This window comes from Anser anser (assembly GCF_964211835.1).
Source record: "Anser anser genome assembly, chromosome: 3".
NCBI classification, from domain to species: domain Eukaryota; kingdom Metazoa; phylum Chordata; class Aves; order Anseriformes; family Anatidae; genus Anser; species Anser anser.
The window spans coordinates 74,398,442-74,420,712 of record NC_139722.1 but is presented as its reverse complement, the minus strand read 5'-3'; the positions used below and the strand labels follow the sequence as shown (position 1 = coordinate 74,420,712).

General features: G+C 36.0%; 1 protein-coding gene across 15 annotated transcripts in view; it reads right to left on the bottom strand.

Annotated features, from left to right (window-relative positions):
- Nucleotides 1-22,271, bottom strand: part of QKI (QKI, KH domain containing RNA binding) — a 158,323-nt gene that overhangs the window by 102,729 nt on the left and 33,323 nt on the right. For all 15 annotated transcript variants that reach the window (XR_014582956.1, XR_014582957.1, XR_014582958.1 and 12 more), the window contains exon 2: nt 20,168-20,310. Coding sequence is in view for 12 of the 15 variants with exons in the window: in XM_083832564.1 (XP_083688690.1) it covers nt 20,168-20,310 (143 nt within the window). In the remaining 3 variants the exon portion in view is untranslated. The remainder of the gene's footprint in view (nt 1-20,167; nt 20,311-22,271) is intronic.

The following is a 22,271-nucleotide window of genomic DNA, read 5'->3' as shown; positions in this document are numbered from 1 at the left end:
TCATGCAAGCTGTTATTTTAACAAGTAATTCCCAAGCTCTCTGTCCCAATGGATCCCGTCAGCATTCAGTTTCCCAGACTGCCGTCTCAAAGCTTTAGCTAAGAACTCCACAGAGAGAAAAAACAAACAAACAAACAAAAAAACCACAAACATGACTCTCTTCTGAAGGGACTGGGTACAGGGGTAAGAGAGTCCATCCAGCACACTGCAATTCAGGAAACAGCACAGACCAAGCCTTTTAGTTGGACTGCGTCAGAAGTTTTACCAGAATCCAGTTGTCTCAGCACCCATTGCTTCTCTTACCCGCCTGCTGTGGTTTAACCCAGCAGGCAGCTCAGTGCCACACAACTGCTTGCTCACTCTGCCCACCCACCGTCTCCCCAGAAGCTGAATGGGGGAGAGAACTGGGGCAAAAAGGCAAAACTCATGGGCTTGAGATAGAGTTTAACAGGACAGAAAAGGAAAGGAATACAATAATGATAAAAGAATATATAAAGGAAGTGATACACAAAGCAATCGCTCACCACCCACTGACCAATGCCCAGCACATCCCCAAGGACCAGCCCACCCTCTATTTACCAGCCACCCTGCTCAGCACAGTGCCCCATGGCGTGGGACATCCCATGGCATGACCCATCCCAAGCTTAGACTGTCCTGTCCTGGCCGTGCCCCCCCCAGCTCCTGGAGCACCCCCAGCCTCCTCGCTGGCAGGGCAGCGCCAGGAGCAGAAGAGTCCTGGGCTCTGTGTGAGCACAGCTCTGCAACAGCTGAAATGTCAGGGTGTTATCACCACTATTTTCATCAAAAACCCGAAACACAGCACCATAACACTTACTAGGAAGAAAAACTCTATTCCACCCCAGCTAAAACCAGGACACTGCCAAGCCTAATGGTTCATCAAACTGGATTATTGGAAACAGATACGTCTGACAAATTTAAAGACCCTTTTAAAATCACATTTGAAGTCAAGATTTCTCTTTTTTCCTTTGTCCCATGATCTCACCCAACTGCACTCTTCTTCATCACCTTATGTTTCCCTACAAACACCACACCTGTGTCTAAGAACACTTTTTTTTTTCTATCATTGTATGTCGTCAAAGCTAGAAATACTTCTCCTTCATCTCCTACAGCTTCTTTCCGACTCAGGACTTGACTGGTTCTCCAGAATTCACCTTACCCGCAGTGATTTAGTAAGAAATAACCAACCATCAATGGTTCACAAAGTGCTCAGATCAATGTAAGATGATCTGACCGCATTACTCTGAATGTATCGAGCTCATACATGTTTGAATGAGAGATTGTTAAAAAGGGAAGCAGAAATGACCCACGCTAAGATTAACTGCTTCTACATCAACAATACACAAGCAATCAAATGTGTTGCTCTCCTTCATGAAGTTACTCCCTCTGTTCCCAACAAGTAATGGATTTCTATATTGGACTTATTTTTATATGATTTATCGCTTTTACTCACAGTATTTTATAATCATTTCTCTGTGTGTTTTTTTTTCATGTTTGTTTTCAAAAGAAGAGCTCTATCATGTTCTCAAATCTTCCTATACAAACTCAACATTAGAACTCCAGCACGAAACTCCAGGAGAAACATGTTTGTGGCATGCATAAACACAAAAGCATCCTGTCTGTCACCTACATGCATATTTAAGCAGAACCAACCACATTACAAGAAGAATAACAGCTGCTCTAAATCCTAAGGTTTGCACCTAACTCTGAGACCTTAACGACAACTGTGCAGCAACTGACACTCCTAAGAGCTGACAGAACTCCTATCTGGTGTCCTGCCTGACCAGTCGACTGCATCAGAAAACCTCTCATAAAAATGCCTTGTATTCCCTATGCATAGAGTAATTATTACCCAAGCAGACCGAGTGCTTTTGCAGTCCTCATATGCCTCACATACCCCTACACCCAGTACAAAAGGAAAACAAGAATAAACTATGCTAAGACTCAAAGCTGCTGATTAACAAAAGGTTGCACGGAAGCATGTCCAATTTTTACAGTGTAGGAGAAATGCAACGTTTAAGAAACCTTCCATCCAAGTTAAAACCAAAGGAACTTGAGGGAATTCAGCAGTACTGTATTTCAGTGTTATTGTGCCTTTTGTATTTTGTGCTTTCCCTTGGCACCTGTGAGTAAGGTGTGGGAAGATCTAATTCATCTGATTAAAAAAAAAAAATTGCCTTTATTGCTGGAGAAGAATTTGAAAAAAATGTTTTGATTAAAATATCCAAATCTAGAGAGAGCATAAGCACGTGCATTTGGTTAAACAATTATTTTGCTCAATTAAAAACTAATTTATTCTACAATCTTATTAGCAAGTGTTCCAATGATTTACTATACATTGAATTTGCAGAGCTAGTTACTTATAACTGGAAAAAAAGCCAAAATAAGCTACTCTTGAAGTCTATTTCAATTTTAAGCAAATTGAGAAATGCCTTAGAAGGCTTTTGTTCCACAGATGTAATGCGTATTTGAGTGTGAACATTTTATACACAGCCTGAACATATTTTAAGTAAAATCTCAGTAGTTCTTCATGATAACAAAAATGCTATATGTTGACTTTAACTTAGAATACTTAAAGTTATAGCTTAATTCTTCTTGAGTAGTTATTTTCATGTATGGTTTTACTGAAGAAAAGCAGATTACACATTTAATTGAAACATATTTATATGCAAATTTGTCTTCTACTGTACTATTTCCACTTTAAAAACTAGCTCTGTGCTGACAAAACCTGTCGTAAGTGGGAGAGAAAGTCTTTTCATCAGTCAGAAGATGATGCTCTAAATCCACTGACAGCTTGCACTGACCTACCAAAATTAGCATGTTTGGATTGTATTTTTTCCAATTGTTTTCTTTTTCAAGAATCATTCTTTCATGACACTGCTAACAGTTATTTCTGCACACATTTTTTTCTGCATTAATCAAAGACAGCTTAAATTGCTTTAATTTGATTTTCATATAATCTTAAAAAATTAGAGGTTTTAAAAAAAATCTAATCAGCCACGTAATTTGAAACGAGAAAAAATGGTTTGAGGTACTAGAAAAATATAGTATGTTAGATCTGAAATAAGTAAGATTTTAAACTTTGAGTTCTTTATTAAACACCAAACTATATGAAACAAAACATCTAGCATAACTTGTAACTTTTAAATTTCTCAGAAAATCTTAAAACATTTTATAGGACAGTAGAAATAACTTTCATGTGCAATTTACTCTACCTCACACAATGTGCTTTCTAGTTATAACATTTTTCCAATGTTTATTCAATTAACGTATCATGAGCAAATACCCATTTTCACAACGACTTTGTTTTATTTAAAATAAAAATTGTGGTGATGTATGTTTATTTGAATATTTATACACAATTTGAAGAGAACATGTACACCTATAAAATTTCATCTTTATTTAAAATGACCATGAATAAATTCAGACACAGACTGTCAGTTCAGATATACGTCTCTCCCCCTTTTTTTTTGCTTTCACTCAAAATATTCTACTGAAATACTTAAATACTTCAAGCTATGGACACTGTTTCATCCCATAAAGATTATACCACTACATTTTTGATACGTGGTGATAAAGGAAATTGAAAGTCTCTTCTCTCATGCACAGAAGGCCTCAAACACATTTCATGCCTTACTAAGTATTTCTAGTGATTTAACACCACGCTCATCACTAAAGAAAACAGCTACACAACTCTGTGTTCAAAAGAAAGCAGTAACAAGAACTAGTACCATATTAAAAACAAGTCCATCATGTACACAGCTTACTCACTGATCACTCTGTAGATTAACTGAAAACAAAGACTGAAGAGTTTACATATACAGCTATGCCACTGGTTCACATTTGAGAAATCAAGTAGAAGTATGTTTGAAGAATATTTTTGAAATTGCAAAATCTTTCATTAATTGCATTAGCATGTATTTTGAGGATTAAATACGCTCCAGTGGAATTTGGCAAGTGTTTTGCATAGTTAAAAGAACCAGACTGTCTGATGAGATTTTACAGGGAGAGGAGGCTGACAAAGCAGATGGTATTAACATTGACAATACAGTGAAGATAAATAATAGCAATAACATATAGAAGTTAAGTTTTACATACAAACTAACTTCAGGTAGTTGTTAGAATGCTGGCAAAAACAGTGAAGTTGTTTCCTGAAATCTCTTCCGGAAACACCTACTGGTAATAGAAGACAGGCTCTGCAGACAACAATGAAACATTACCTTCATCCCTTTATAAAGCAACTTTTCTAAGCAATAACCACGTAAATGCCAGAGTACGTATGTAGTGAATACCAGTATGACATGTATAATCTGCTTATGTCAGATACATCCACTTATATCTGCTGGGTGTATCTGACATACGCCATTCTAGTACTATCATCAAAGCTAAATGCGAACTCATCTTGTTACAGGCAAGACAAAGTAAATATTGTGGGAGTAAGCCAAGCTTAGTCAAGTTCAAAAGTTTCTGTAAATTACACATTTGTTAATGCAAAAATAAAGCATATGAACATAACTGTTATATATCACTAAAATATAATGATTTTGAAGAAGGAGAACAATGTTAGCATTCTGTGATTTGAAGTCTGTTTTATATTACACAAAAATATCAGTAACCAGAGCCTTTTCTCTCTCAGACATCATCAGTAGCACAGGCTTTCATGTTTTTAATGATGTATTATTATAATGAACATTTTGGTTCATCTTAAGAAAGGCTCATTTATTACGGCTTCTCATAAGTGAAGTTCTGATGAAAACCGCAACAGGTGTCAGAATAAGCAAGACCTTTTAGAAATTTTAAATGCTAAGAAAAAACAGGATTTTCTTTTTAGTATTTAGATTTTCTTTTTTACTCAAAAAAGTAATTCTACTAGTCAAAAAAAAAAATCACAAGGACCACATTCAGCAAAGGGTAACCCCAAGCCTCCCAGGGCTAACACAACTATGAAGTTCTCTAACCTTGTATCTCTATGCCTGAAACATAATATAATTTAACAAACTAAAAACTGATTCAAATTATGTTCTGGAATCTAGACCAAAGAAAGACAAAATAAATAGCATATAGTGCAATTTTAGATAGAAAGCTGAGGTTGTTTTAATTGGGTGACGAACGTCAACAAGTGTATTGCTTACTATGATAAAAACAAAATTCTTTTTACAAAGTAGTAGAACGCAACTAAAACCTCAAGACAGCACAGCAACATTACAGAATATAACCGTCTTAAAATAAAAATATCAGTGTATTCCATTTGAAGACACCACAACTTTACAAGGTTAGTTTTATTGCTAGAATTGACCTGTCAATTACCAGATTATTTACATTAATTTCTAACCCAGCAGATTAACAGCCACTGTTGACCATTCAAAAAAGGCTCAGAACCTTTTTCTGATCACTGCAACTGTAATCTAGACAAACCAGATTATCCCTGTGATTTCAACAAAATATAGTTTTTACTCAGCAGAAGGCATCTTAAATGCTTCACCAAAAAAAAAGCCTTTAAAAGTATAGCTGGGATTTAGAATGAATTACTAAATCCTACAAATCCACATTATTCACCTCTAATAACCTCCATGCTGAAGGCTTCAAGAGCTTATTTAACTGACAAACAGCTTTACAACCCCCCATGTAAATACAATGGATCGTTCGTTTAAAAAAAAAAAACAGGTCAGAGTTTAATAATGGCAATAGACATTTCTCCATTACAGGAAAAATAATAATAAATATTTTTTTTAAAAAAGAATCGCACAATACTGAAGTATGCAACTTTTTTCTCCACATTCATAACTGTCATTTGTAGAGAACCTATGAATAAACTATCAAGTATCCAGATTAGGCACTTGATGTTTCATTCATTCTTTGTTCAAAGGTTATTATACTAGCTAGAAATATACCAAAACAACGCTTAATTTTTAACACAAATTCTAATGCACGTGACAGGAGAAACAAAGCAGTAGCTAATCCTAGTTAACTGCCTGTGTTATAACTAGGTCAAGTGGCCAACATAGTTTCCTTTGTTACCTGTTTGCAGCGTGGTATCTGTCAGGACATGTTACTGAAACGCTGCCATAAGAATTCAGAATGCAAATACGTAAGTCAAAATCTTCAAATCGGAACAATATTTATTTCAGTATCTAATGTCATTTTCATCCCCACTTTAATTACAAAATAGAAGAGAAAACCTTTTTTCAGCTCATCTGGGCAGCAGATATCCTCCTGGTTTTGTAAGGCAACATGTACAAGTTCCAAAAGTGTGCGTGAATGTGCGTGTATGTTTATAAATATATAAACACACATATAAAAGATGTTAACAGAAAGATGTTAAACTCAATTGCACTTCTTTGCTAGATTAGGAGCTAATATAATTTGTTCAAGAACTAGAATGACTTTCATATTAGCAAGATATCTAACCATATACAAAAATAAATTCCTAACTTACTAAATTTGAAAAATTACCCCCATCTAACTGATATTCAATTCAGTTTTCTAAGAACTAACCCAACACATTTATAGTAAGCAACTTACCATTAAGTGATTGCTACAGTTTTATTCCGTCCTAGGTTTACATGCAGATTTTTTTTTTTTGGTAGAAAAATTATACCTGCATCATACATTGTTGGCATTAGGTAACACAACATACAGCAGAAAGCTAGAAGACAAATCATTTTCGTTAGCCAAAAAGGAAGAACTGTATTTTTGTGGAAATGAATGCTATACTGCTGCCATGAAAACCTTACATTATTTTGTCAACAACTCAAAAGTTCTAAAACACTGCAGAAGTTGTACTGCTAAAGCTGCTTTAAACAGAAGCGGCAGAGGTCAGATAAATGGACTGGGAAGTTTGGGAGAATTAATTAAAGAATAATTCTTAAATTGCAGACCTGTAACTCAAACAACAAAGAGTGCGTGCTTCTAGTTTTGCTGTGCAGAATTAAATGATCACAAAGAAAAAAGCTACTGCTACAAACAACCAATGCTTGGATTAGATAAATAGAAGGAATAAAGGTAATTTCATTAAATTAGTGACAAATTTGCTTTTTACACAAAAATATCCGCACAGATATATGTCAAATATGTCAAAACTTTGAATGCAAAACTGAGATCCAGAAGGGATGCTGTGCTAATTCAGAAGGCTATCAGCACTTCAAGAATGGTATCACATACTAATGCAAGAGAAGATTTTCAGCTGACTACATAGCTCTATATCCATAAATCTCCCTGTGTAAGGATATAGAAAAAAGTAAATCTGACTAAACATGGTACATCAAATTCCCTGAGCAAAGAAGCTCAAATCTCTCTAATCTCTTTTACGCAAAGCCTGAAAACCCTATCTGGTACACCATGAAGCTATGAATAGTCAAGCTGAACTTTCACATAGCTATTTTAGGACTCCCTGCAGAAAACACAAGAAAAGACCACCTCAAATTAGTAGAGAACCACTCTGGTGGTACTATCGAAACAAGGAGAAGATGCTCCTACCATAAGGAAAAATAGCTCTTAACATTAAGACAAATGAGAGTCATCTGTCACAGCTCCAGCTGTCTGAAAGCTGCCACCAAGCCTATAGTGGCTACAACCCAGTCTCCAACAAGCTGTAAGGGGATGCACCAGCTCCTCCCAAGGGGATGCGATTTGGGATTTCCTGACCACTTCCTGTCCTGACAGACTGCACGGCTGGACAAGGAGCCGGTCCACACTGAAGAATAAAACAAAAAGATGGCTGGTAAAGCCCACCCCACAGAAGCAGAGCAATGCTTCACTCCGTTTAGCCTGGGTCTTCACAGACCGGCCAAGGTTGGCAGGGACCTCTAAAGATCACCTAGTCCAACCCCCCTACCGAGCAGGATCACCTAGAGCATGTTGCACAGGATGGCATCCAGGTGGGTTTTGAGCATCTCAAGAGAAGGAGACTCCACAGCCTCTCTGGGCAACCTGTCCCAGTGCTCTGTCACCCTCACAGTGAAAAAGTGCCCCCTCATATTCAGCCGGAACCTCCTGTGCTTCAGCTTGTGCCCGCTGCCTCTTGTCCTTTTGCAGGGCACAACTGCAAAGAGACTGCCTCTGTCCTCTCGACACCCTCCCCTCAGATATTGATATACGTTAATGAGGTCTCCCCTCAGTCTTCTCTTTTCCAGGCCAAACAGGCCCAGTTCTCTCAGCCTGTCCTCTCATCATCTTCGGGCAGAGGCCTGGCCTGCTCCCTGTCAGCAGTCCCACCCAGCACAGGGCTGCCTCCAGGCTGCCCACCAACACTAGGGCACGTCTGATAGGAAAGGGGACGCAGAGGCCTGCGCATTAGTGCTTGAGCTGCTGAAGAGCCAAAAATGAGGTTTCGCTCGTCACTTCTTTGGGCCAGCTGTGCTGATAGCCGTAAGCCAGGCAAAATGACCTAGTTCGGGTTCAAGAACTGAACAAGTCCTCAACAAAGAACAGCAGAAACGTGAGCAAAAAGCAGCAGCAAGAGATACCACGCAGGATTAATCTTCCAACTTAAGTGTCAGCCATCTCCAGCTTACATTCTGACCATCTTTACTGTACGTAGAAGTAGTAGATGTACTTACAGTTTCATATCTTTTATGCAATTAAGTGCTAAAATTTTCCAAATGTTAGCTTTCATTTTGAAAATACATCATACAAAGAAACATTATGATACCTTTCTACATCACTAATAAGGGGGGGGGGGGGGGGAATTAAGATACACAAAGTCTATACCACTGGAGAGCACTCATCTTTATATCTGTTACAAAAAGAAACAGTTTTTCTAAATTAAATATTAATCTGCAAGATATCAAGTATCTAAATGTTTCCACAGAGACCCATTAAGGAGCAAGGAAGCATCAGACGAATGTTACTGTAACATCTCCTAACAAACTGCCTAAATCCAAGTATTCATTTCTTTTTGCACTTGATGAGCCACGGAATGCTGAAAAGTTTTTAGATTCATTCCATAACATTATTTATATAAAAATAGTAATTTATATTTTACGTAACTAATAAAAGCACTCTCAAAGTTTGTCCTTCCAAACTCTTTAACCTTCTCTGTCATTAGGACTGACTGATAAGCCACCAGCTGTTTTTTTTCTTCCTAGTGCTACAATGCATTCTCTTCCTTTTTAAGGCTAGTATACCCAAGCAGCAAACAGCAGGGCTTAAGCCAGCTGCTAGAATGTCACAAACCTATATATTTAGCTCCCATCTCATTTATTGCCATCCCTCAGTGTCAACCACTTAATGTCCCTTTTGCTCCAGTCCACTGACATTCCTCACTGAGCTGACAACACTGCTGGCTGGATCAGCAGCTAGGAGTACAAGAACACACAACAACAAAGCAGAGACCTTATCAGTTATCAGAGACAAAAGCCATGCCACGTCAAACATACTCAAGGTGAAAAGATTTTCAACTCCTAATCTCAATTTGACTGTTTATAAATTGTGTAATCGTTTATATAAATATAGTATTTAGATAAACAGCAATTTATTATTTTAACATGTGTAATTATTATTAGTCTATCATCACCTAATAGGACAGAAACCCTTCCATGCTTGTATTATATTAGTTTGCACTATACGCTGCATTTCTGCTTTCTCAATGCTTTCCATACATACCAATACAAACTGTGCATTAATGTCACATTTGCTTTCCATTTAACATTGTCTTAAACATTAACCCTTCTCTTCATGCCACAAGCTTTTTAAAAGGAAAACACCTTAACAGTGTAGTTTCAATTTAATTTCAAGCAAGTATAAAATAATATTCCTCAAAATGAATTTTATGCTACATGTTCTGTTCATGTAAAAACACTAATCTAATTATTGTCATATTTTGGAAATAATTGGATTTTAAATTGCTTAGAATTATCAACATAAGTGAGAAAGCTGTAAAGATAGACAAATTAACAATTTCATGGTTTTAAAATAGAAATCTCTTATCATTAGAAGCCCATTTGCAATGATTTAAAGGCCCACAGTACAGTTTGGTAGTTCCCTCCTTTAAGTGGTCATAAAAACCTTTAAGCAGTAATTGAAAGATGGTTAACAGAAACTCTTTCAGGAAACCAGATCCCGTGAACAATCTAATAGTAGGCGTGCTTAAGCAAGATAGTGAATAATCTGTTTCATCCTATTCACTAAAATGAGGTTTTGAGAACAGAGAGAAGACATCACTTTCAATAACACCAGAAGATGAGTAAAAATTGTTCAATTCCATGCTCTACTTGGGAATTGCGACATTTATCCAGAGAGCTAACAAGTTGTGCTGTGTGTAAATCGGTCTCCAAAACCTAATTGTAGGTTCCAGCAGTGCCCTCTTAGCCTCACAGTTTACATCATTAAGCTCATATTCCAATAACAAAGGATCCTCAGGATATACAGTCCAACAACTAATTTCCATAATAATACCTTTTAATTAGATGTGACTACATGTGACATTACCCAAGGCACTTAAGTTGGCAGTTTTGCTGTACACTACTTCCTATTCTCAGTAATTAGAAGTGAGAAAGATGTTTAAATTGGAGCACCAATGCAGATGTAATACTGTTGCTGTTGTTACAAATACTTTGCAGAGATATAAATTCTTATACTTAAGGGTCACCCCCCCCCCCCCTTTAAATTAAATCACTTTTTATTCCCCAGAAAAGAAGAGCTGACCAAGCAGAAACAGGTTTTGAAATTATACTTAAGTCAATGCTAAGGACAGGTGCTCAGTAACCACTTCATGTTATCTTATTAGTTATTGGCATTTTAGATGTGAAGCTTTAAATCAACTTCAGGCAACACAATATGTTAAATTATTCAATGTTTTAAAATTCTAAGTTTCAAAAAATAATTTTATTAGTCACCTTGAAAGGTGAAAGGAATCACACAATTACATGCTTCCTAATCAGAAGACCTTAACGCGTTATTATATAAACAGTAACTACTATATTTTTCTTAAAAATAGCCCTCTTTCCAGCAATCAACATTTTTTAAAAAAGAGGTTGAGCACCACACCAAGCAGCAGAGCAACCAAGCCCACGATTAAGATTTAAAGTATCGTTTTGTTGAGAAACTTAGGCATTACTAATGACAGCTGTCTTGAGTTTCCATATTCAACCTAGATATCTGAAAAAAATGAATTTTATAACACAGAATTGTTTGCATTAGAAGGGACCTTAAAGATCATCTCATTCCAACCCCCCTCCCAGCCACATTTCTGAAGTGAGTGACAAATTAAAGTATTTAACCTTCCTGAACATAAACATGATTTCCATTCATGTGACTAATTTTAATTACCTAATTTAGCTAAATTGTAATTTATAATCACAGCCAATATTAGATAATTTTTGCTTTAATCTTTTACTTTTACACACATTACAGTACTAGTAACACATCTGCAATCTGGTTTGTAGAATTAAAGCTCTAATTTATATGAACTCACAGTAGGGAAAGAAAAAAAATCAGAATTCTTACATAGCTTGCGACAAAGTAACTACTGAAGTACCTATTTATATCTTTAATTATATTGAAAAGGCTCCAGGTATTTCAACAACCGTAACTACAAAAACTCCCAATGTAAATAGAGAATGGTAATGCTTAGCTACAGGAGCTTTGTACATCACCACTATCACATTCCAAGTACGTAGTTTACACTGCATTAGATATATTGGAGGTTGCTATACCAAACTAGGTTTAGTATTTCATGCCATGAAAATACAACACAAAGTAATTTCAAATTATTTAATCAAAATAACGATAAAAGCAAGCCCCCTCTCAAAAGATAAAACCAAAGAACAGTGAAGTTGTATAGTTAGTAGCCTTTGTGATTCTGCTACGGATTTGAACTTTATATATACTTTAACCAATGGTAGAAGAAAAGTCTCACAGCTTTTGATACCTGTTTGCTCTTTTCCAATTTGTACTCAAAAAACCCTCCCAGAATCAGTAACAGTTTTCAAAACCCACGCCAAGAGCTGCAGAAGTATAGGTCAGGAAAGCAGAACGTCTCTCAAATTATAGGCGTCTGAGTATTTCTTTCAGCCCACCTTCTTTCCTCAAAATGGCTTCTGCTAAAAGCTGTTGTATTGCCAAACATCAACTCTTAGCTTTATGTGTAAGAAGGGAACACACATACAAAGGAGAGAAAAAGGGCCCGTAACACATTAAAAAGGCCAATCGATCAGGAGCATTTAAAGGTGCAAGTCTCACCACATCTACACCACAGAATCACATACATCAGCCAGCATCAAGCAGTACAGAGCAGCAGGTAAGGCTAGCATTACAGTTACAACAGCACCTCTGCATATCGTAATATTGAAACCATTATCCCAGACATTTGCTGCTACTGAAATAGCAGCACATCAACAACTGCTACATTTGGGATTCATTTTTAACTGGCTTTTGCCTTGTACCCAGGAGCTTTTAAAGTAAGGAGACAAAGGGATATTCTGTGATGATGCCCATCAGTCAAAGGAGACTGGTGAAGCTCATGTTCATGGCAAGAGGAACTAGCTCATATTTACCACAGGAGAAAAAGGGATAAGCAAGACTTACCGTAAAGCTCTGAGATGCATTTTAGGTTCACACACTAATTTAACTGCCTGCAGTACTGTGCATCTCTGTACTGTAAGTTGCCTTCCACACCTATTTATGCTACAAAGCCAGATTTACAGGTCTCTCTTATTTGACTTGTGCATCCACCATTTCCCTGAAAAAAATGGAAAACCTCCAGAAAGACTCACAAGCCACTGATTACAACCTTCCAGGTCTCAAGTACAACCACTTACAGTCATGGAAGGAAGGAAAAAAATAAAATCTTATTTTGGCCTATCTTCAAAAATCTCAGATCCACGCCCAAGAAACACTATTAGAGTATTTGTGCTGGGTGACAGTTTTTTGCTTTCCTTTTAATACAAGTGATGTAATCAAATCCAGTCAAATGATTTCCAACTACAAAATTCAAAAAAATTATGTTAAACTACATGACCCAGAAGTTTAATATGCTGATTTGAGTACAATATTCATTATCATCAGTACTCATTAAATGAAGACTGACTTGTCTTTTCCACTAATCATGATACTAAATTTGCTACACTAAGAGCCATTTCATGTGGCACTCACTTTCTCAGGTCATCTGCACTTTGGGGATTAGGGTGGGGGGAGACAACACAACTGAGAAACTGCTACATATTTAAGACAATTTTCAGTCAACTCTACTGATCATCTTTCCAGAGGAAGCAGTCCCTCTGCCACTAACAACAAGGTAAAACAAGGTAAAAAGGGTCCTTTGATACTACAGGTCATAACGCTCACACTCAGGACAAACTTGAATTTTCAGGTCAGTAAGTTTTGACTGTTTAAAAAACAAATACCTAAAATATACTGATCAAGTATATGTCAGCACCCTAAGGAAATAGAAGCCACTGGATAAAAAACAAAACATTCAAAAAAAGTCTGTCAACCTACCTCAACAACTTTAACCAAAATGTTGGGTGGATTTGTTTTTGGGTGGAAAATGTTTGGTTGGGACCAAAGACTACTGGATGGACATCCAGCCTTCCTGGATGGACAGGGGGTGTAATACTTTACAAATATGAGAATTAAAATGAATGTAAGCAAGGTGTGAAAAGGAATTTGTTGCCATCAAACAGCATTATTTTTTTTAAAATATTGCATGTGGAAGAAAAATAACAGACTTTTCAAGTAAGTTCAGGAAGTTTCAAAAGGAAATTGGAGCTTTCACAGAATTAGACTGTTACACTGTTCTTGGGGGAGGAAATGACTTGACAAAACAGAAAACATTAGTGTACACCAATGTTATGCCAAAGTAATTGAAACAACAAAGTCCAACTACTGGCTTTACAAACAGAAGAAAGTAAATAAATTGAGTAGATACATACACCAAGAGATGAATACCTACTAGACAAATAAACTCAATCTCCCATGCAGGAATATCTATTGAGGTAGCATTTGTTTTTTATTGTAAAACCAAATGTTTAAAACTAAAGACAGTAAACAACAAAACAACAGTTCCTAGGATATAAAGCAAAACACAGAGGAAGAAAGCAAAGACCTAAATAGAAAGCTTACTCCTTAAGCTGGAATTTGTGTACCATCTTCCACTCAGTAAGAACCATGGAGAGAGGCCAACTGACCAACACTGATGAGATGCAAATACAGAAAAACACAATTGTGTCAAATTATGGATTGAATTCAAGTAAGAATGAATACTCTAAATGTAACTTTACACTAAGAATTTTCCTTGACTAGTAAAATATACTTTTAAAAGTACTACCTCTTAAAAAAAAAGAAAATAGTTCATGGTCTTGTTTAAATGACTTTTTAGTTAATATGCACCCCAAAGGCTTGTGGACTTATTCTAGGAATAAGCAACAGAATTGAGTGCATCTACTAGAGATTCTGCTGCCTAAAGAGTAAATCCACATATGTACTTTAAACACAGCTCTACCTTGTTCTTTAAAATTTGGTTTTAGCTCCTCTGAGTATTTCCATGTTTACTGCATTCCCCAATCCTAGTTAAAGCACACAAGATGTCAATTCACAAAATAACTACCAACAAGCTCTGCAGGTATACACAAGTGTACCTGACATTCACAAGAGCAAGCAAAAACATCATTCTGAAGCACTTCCTCCTCCCTGTATAAAACCTCTCTCTACTCTGATAACATCTGAAAGAACAGATTGAACAAAACCCAATGAAAAACAATATCAATATTGCACAAATCTCCCTGGCACCATAATCCACCTTTCATTATGGTCTGAACTGTCTGAACTAAACTATTTGCACACAATTCATATTTTTAGTCTTGCAAGTGATACTAAATAAAAAATGTAGAAGTACTGAGGGAAAACAGTTCAGAAATAGGAACCATAGACAAACTAACAAAACAAGTTAAAAGCTGTAACAGATGACCAAATGAAGCAAAGCACCCAAATATTTTTGCAGTCCATGAAATAAAAATATTTATGCAGATGAAGCACAGAACTCTAGAACATTCAAACAAAAGAGGGTATTAAGATGACAGCTCTGATCAAATAAATTGCCCATTGAAAGCCTAACTCCATAGAGACAATTACAATTGAGAGACCAGCCATAATGAAAGGCACTGCGCAAGCTAAAACAAGCATGATAGAAGTTGACGGCTAGGTCTTAAGTTGTTCTTCAAAAAGTTCAGTTCGAAACATCCCTTGCAACCATCATAGTTACCCAATTTGAATGAGATTCATTTATTTTAACTAAATAACTATTTTGACTGAAGTCTAATTTTTGGCATTTATTCCACTGAAAAAACAGTATGTACAAAGACTTAAAGTTACCTTTCAACGGGGGGATCAAATTGTCAGTAATGGAAACATATCCAATAAAATATTAGGTACAGAGGGAGAAAAACCTTCATACAATTATTAAGGCAGATCTCCATTTCACTAACATCTAAACAAAGGGGACCTTCTCTCACTGAATCTATTCCTTATCGCTTGCAAGTAGAGACCATAAAACCTCTTATAAATATGCGAAGTTCCAACTCAAAAACAACTTTTTCCCCCCTTACTACTTGTAAAGAAATATTGTTCCAAATATCTCATTCGGAGTGGAAATCAGTAATCAAACTATTTTAGTTTCTTCAAATAAATTTGGTGGTTGTATCAGTAGTTGACCTTTTGCCAAATCTTCCTCAAGCCCTGCTGGTTACTTCTATAGACCAAATTTATTTAGAAAGAACAGTTATATTCCCTCTTTCCTTCCTATTGCACGGGTAAACAAGGCCAGCTTTTTTCGCCTCCTTCCCTGTTTATCATTAGGGAGTGAAGAGCTTAAGTAAAAGAATCAGAACAATAAATAAAGAGGATGTTATCATTTTCCTAATCCATTATTAAGGATGCTATTAAACTCCGATATTACCAAATTGAAAAAGGATTTAAATGTTTTGCCAGTAAGTTCCCCATAGTAAAATGAATCCCTGTGTTCATCATTCTGTTGTACTAATTAAACAGTTTTAACTAAAATGGTCAGAAAGTACGCACAAGCTGTTTATCACTGCTGGCCTTTGAGCTTCAGTATACTCAAAGGACATGCTACTTCAGATGCGATAATTACTGAGTTCTTACATTTATACTGAAGAGGCACAGAAGAGTTCCAACAGAGAATTTCACATTAATCAGAGCTAACAGGGCACTTACTAATAATAAAGCCATGATTATAATAGAAAAAACATTTATTCAGTCCAATATTTGTGGGTACTAATTCCAAAAACTGTTTAAATTGATATCAGGCAAAGTTTAGTCTCAGCTCTTTAGGGAAATTCAAGAAAAGGAATCATTTATCTGAAGCGTAAGAAATACTGAAGACAGTATTAACTATTCACCCACAAACAAAATGGAAGCAGGATGGCGCTTATGCTAAGAGCTTGATAATTTTCCTAACATTTTTCTTCTTTAAAGTTCTGATGGAATATATTTTTCCATGAATTAGAAATGCCTTGAAACTATAACACCAAAGAGTTAAATTAAGATACAAACATTTAATTGTAGACAGAACACATTTCTAACTGAAGGGCAAATTATGGACAACTAACAGAATCTAATCTTCCAGGTGCATTGTACACAATTTCTCACACATTTCTGGAGCACACAAATGGTTCAGAAAAGCTACATAGCTCAAATCTCAGTTTTAAAACTAAAATTTCCATAAAGATCAAACACTTGCCAAGGATGCAAGAAAAAACAATATATACAAAATAATATATGCAGCTTCATTACTGTGGCATGCACTGAAAATAACAAGCCTGAAAGCAGATCACGCCAGTTACGCAACTCGGCTCTTATTATATCACGGAAACCTCCTCCTCATCAACATGACATACAAAAGAAAATTAGCTATTTTTAGTAAGGTTTTTGCATGTCCTTCAAGTACTAGTACAGAAGTAAAAATGCAGAGGCATTTAAAAAACGCTGGTTGTTTCAGACAACCATTTATTTTGGAAATTTTAACTTTGCATCAACTATGGTCTTAGACTGAAAGCTAGAATGAAAAATCCTCAAAAAATCAAATTATTAAGAGACTTTAGTGGATCATATACCTATTTTAGCTACATAATTCAAGTTTATGTAATGCTTCCTCTGCGTACATACTCAAACAGCTGTATAGCAGCATCAAAGTAATAGAGGCTATGAAAATTTGCTGTTTCATCTTTTACACATATATAGTTGTATGTTTATAGATATGAAATGCATATAACATATGCACATGTTTAAACTGATGGCAGACCATTACTTTTATGCAACATGGTTAATTTAGGATTGTGTGTACAAAATTACACTACAGCACTTATTCAGTATCCACTACAGACAACTAAACTAGATGCTTAAAATAAGTTAAAAGCATTTACCAGAATAGAGTTTTATTAGAGCACCACAAGAGTTTACTGATGTCTATTTTGGCCTCTGTTTAAAAAAAAAGATCACTCAATTACATCAGAAAACAGTTTCTCTTCACTCTTCTAATAACCTTTAGGGTTATCCATCTTTATGTCTTGATAAGGAATAAAAAAATCATCAATTGCAAGAGAATGATAGCAACAGAAAAAAATTAACTGGATTTAATCGGACAAACTCACTCTGATAGTCTGTACAGCATGTCTTTCCTGTATCCAATCACAACTAAAGCATTTGCTAGATATGAGTAAATTTTAAAGTAACACTGTGCTATTAGAATTGCCATCAGTGAAATTATCTTTACAAGTGAATTTCACATTCTTTAAGACAAGTTGGAATCATCATACTCCAGACCTTCTGAACATTACTAACCTGAATGCAAAGAAGGGTATTTTATTTCTAACTTGCAGAAAGGATGTTAGAAAGGGGTTAACAACTGTTCTTGTACATAGTGGCATATTCTAGTTGCTTAACTAATTTTTGAGGCTGCACAGATCCCATTCTGAGTAGCCAGAAACCAATATGGAAAACAGGTAGACAGGAACACAGAAAAAATGCTGGGCCTGACTCCCCACTCAAGTCCAAATTGCTGAGTACTACGACACTCAAAACCCACAAAAAAAAAAAAGCACATTCTACTCCTAAGAAGTGAAAGTGATAGGCTAACAGCCCCTAATGATACCTAGCATGGCTGGGGAGAGTTTTACTCATTGATGCCACCATGAGTGAAATAAGCAGTGCTTCGATGAACAAAGAATTTCTTTCTTCAAGCAGAGGATTGTCCAAAGGGTCAAAATAACCTTGACAGGTCTCTCTTCATAACCCAAAACTTACTGTTCTTTTCCTGGTTTAAAAGACAGTCAGAAACAAGCTCAAAAACATCAGAATATTTAAACTAGTTTAAATACTTTTAGAGTGACAAGCCAAAAAGTAGCGACAAAAGTTGCACATTTTCTACCAAACGTTTCACATTATCTCACAAGAGCCAACCACCTTTTTACTGCATGCCACATGTATATATAGCACTGACTTCTTAATTTGCAAGAAATTAATAAAATTGCGACAGCTTCAAGGACTTTCTTCTGAAGGCACACGAAGAGCTAGCAGTAGCTAGAATCAAGAAATCCTACACCCAACATTAGACAAGTGCTTTGACAGTAACTAAAAAACTCACTTTTCCCTCCTTATTTACATTATATTTGATAATTAACTGTCAGCCAAGTGCTGAGCTACTGCACCCTTGATTTCTGGAAGAGAAGCTTAATTATAGCTACAGGAAATAAAACCCAATTCTCTTCCTTCTACCTCATGGATCCTAGTACAGAAAGCATCAAGTCCTGTAAAAACTGCAACTGATAACTAAGGTAGTTATTCACAAAGGATGAATTGTGAAGTTATGTAAAAACAAGATTTCAACAACTAAGCTATGTTTTAAAAAGCCAAAAAGTAATACAACTCTAAGACATATACAGTTATTTAAGTAAAAAGCTGGTCAGATTACTTTACAGAACAATCACATCACACAGTTCCTCTTAAAGATCTAGAATTCCAAGGAGTTCCAAAAGAACCAGTGTTTTTAGTATGGGTGGGGATATGCACATACACATATGTATATATTTAATATTGAGGAATATAAAAAAGGGAAGGGAAGAAAGACTTCGCTCTGACAATGCAAATTCTTTGAACATTTTTCCTAGTACAGGTATTTGATCTCAAAGGCAATAGAACAACTTTGTGAAGACTGAAAAGGGAAAGGAGGTATTTATCTAAATGTTAGTTCTGAGTAGTGACCTGTACTTATTTTTCCTCAGTGAACTATGGCACGAGGTTTTACTTAAAGACTTGTAACATTCTAAGCAGCATTAAAATAATAACGGCCAATTTGAGGAGTTGAATCCAATAATCATACAAAGAAAAGCCACAGAAATATGCGTTACCTGCATTCTTTGCTGTTCTGTGCTTTCCTCGGCTTTATACAATTTCAATGTGCAAATGATTCATTTGAACCCTGCATTCCTCTATGATGGAGGAGTAACACGATTTCTTATCTTGTCAGTGATAAATGGAAATGGTTGGGGTACATTTTGATGGGACTGTTTTTCCAAACTGTTTTAAGAAATCATTCAGACAGGAGAGTTCCAAATACTTCTTTCTAGTTAAACAAAACCATTCTCCCTCAAAATGGTACAGGTACAAAAGAGCACTTGACCCACGGGAGGGAGTAACAGCTGAACGTAGGCAAGCAGTTTCACTTAAGGGGCGGGAAAGGGGGCACTGGGGGAGATAAAGAAACTTCTATATGGAATAGAGCTGGTTACATAGGTACGGAACAAATGGTAAGCACCATCTCTAAAAGACTTCATATGGGTCTCTAGGCACCGCTACTACTGACTTTTAGAGACATACTAAGAGCAAAGTACACTGTCCCAAAAGCTACTTTCCTCATAAAACTCACTACAGTGTGTCTCACAACTGACTGTACTGAACAAACAAGGTAATTCAGACCTTAAATCCTTAAATGTTGAATTATAACCCAGATAATCTTCAACCACTCACCTTGTTCTTTAATATGTATCAAGCCACCAAGAAGTACCTATACAGCCTCCTTAAGAGGTACCTCGTCAAAAGCAATACAGGGTGATCCAAGGGTGGCATCACAGGAAATTTACATTTAAAGACCACAAGGATCAAAACATAAGTTTAGGGACTAAAAAGATATACTTACATCTGGATATTCTTTTACAGGCACATATAGTTTCTCTTGTAACTGTACAATAGGTCCCACAGCATCTGGTAATTCTGCACTTCTCTTCTCCGTACTACCATTTAATGTGTCGTTATACATGTCTTTCCGTACTCTGCTAATTTCTGTGGGGGGAAAAACGTATATTATGTATTAAATACAGTAACAGTTTATAATCTAGCATGACAATCTTAAGATATGGGAAAAATTAGAAAGACAGTTTATTCTTTTCTTAATGAGCATGACTGTAACAAAAAAATCTATTTTTTATTGCAGCCGCCATCTTAAGTGTTTTATCCATGTCTGTAAATTTGCTGCCTACTCATCCCTGTTTATGAAATTCAGCTATTCAAGTAAAAGTCAACTGCAGCTCCTGAAAACTCTCAAAATTGTTCACAATTTTAGAAGTGTATAAAAATAGTGATTTGTATATTTGTTATTTTAAAGCCTCTAGTAAGAAAAAGGGGGGGGGGGAGAAAGGGGAGGAATGGGCAGAGAAAAATCTTTATCTGACAGTAAAAAAAAATGCAGCTATACAGTAATACTTGCTAGCTCATCTATAGCATCTGGAAACGCAAGAGTGCACGTAAGCAATGAGGCATCCGCCAGTTCAAGGAAGCAGTTACTGAGCACACAGTGTGACAACAAACTAGCAAGTAGAACTACTGGCTGCCCTTGGTATGATGATGAAAAAGTGGAGAACAATGATATCAGAGAGCTGGGCCTATATAAGCAAACAGGTAAGGACATAAAAAAAAATCCCATTTCTTCATTACAAAATAATTAAAAACTCCTCAGCGTCACTAGGGAATGTCAGAAACTGATTTCTAAGTACTGTTTCTACCAATTGCACCTGTATTACATACGCCTACAGATGTAGCGAAATACAGTTGAGTGGATATAAACAAGATTGTTAAAATAGATAATTTAGCTCAAACTCGGGTTAATTTCACTGAATTTTAACTTAATTTGAGAACAGACACAGTCTTCTCTTATTTAACCAAGTACATTTTACAACCTTAGATTTCATTTCTAGAGCTGTTAAAGTAGAATTTAAATCACTGCTCTAAGAATAAAACAAGGAATAGTTCATAACTAAATCACATTAGTATAAAAATTCGCATTTGGTTTATTCCAATATTACTGAAGAACTACTTTGAAGTGATGGACTACCCAAGTTCCAAACTGAAAGCTAACATTTAAACAGGCATTGCTTCAAAAGCAGTAAAATTTAAAAAAAAGTAAAAAAAAGACATATGAAAGTGAGGGCTGTAAAGTAAAACCAGACATCAATAATTCCATTCTTTTAGTCAAAATTATTACAACTGCTTACAAAATGTTCAGAATTAAAATAAAACTGAAAAGAAAAAGAAATTTTGTTTTAATCTGATCACATGAAGCCACAGAAATGAGAAGGCACTTTAAACTCTAGCAGCAAACAAAAGATTAAAAGAATTTCTGTTTCATAATCAAGTTTTCCTGCCAAATGATTTATAGCTGAGATTCCACCACTTGAGGAGCCAGGAGAGGAGGGGCAGGGGGGCCTGAGAAATGACAAATGTATTTCTCATATGCCGCAGACCTAGCTTTCAACCAAATTATTCTGAATTAATTCTAACAAACGTACTCTGCATATTCAAGAAGAAGTTGTTTCTCCACTGGAAACTGACATACTCAATCATGTACACTGTATAATGATTTGGTGGTTAACACCTGTTTAGAATGGAGAACACAAATTTCATCATCACATAATCATAGCTCAAGGAAAAATCCACAGCTTCTTCTGCACTGACAATTTTGGCAACAGGCACAAAATCCTCAAAACTCCAAGCAGTATTTATACTGGCTTCAGTATATAAAGAAATTCTTTAGCACATCTCTTTGAACAAATATTATTATCTTTTGGCAGACTCAGTTTCCTTTCCATTCTCTTCAGATTTTCCATTAATTTACACTACACTGGAACGGGCTAGGCTGTCTGCCTAAGTTTTGAAGTGTAAGCAGCAACACGGTCGTTTTTATTTATATTTGGCAGCTACAGAGTAGTTGCACTGAATATTGGTTGATGAGAAGCTCCACATGAGCC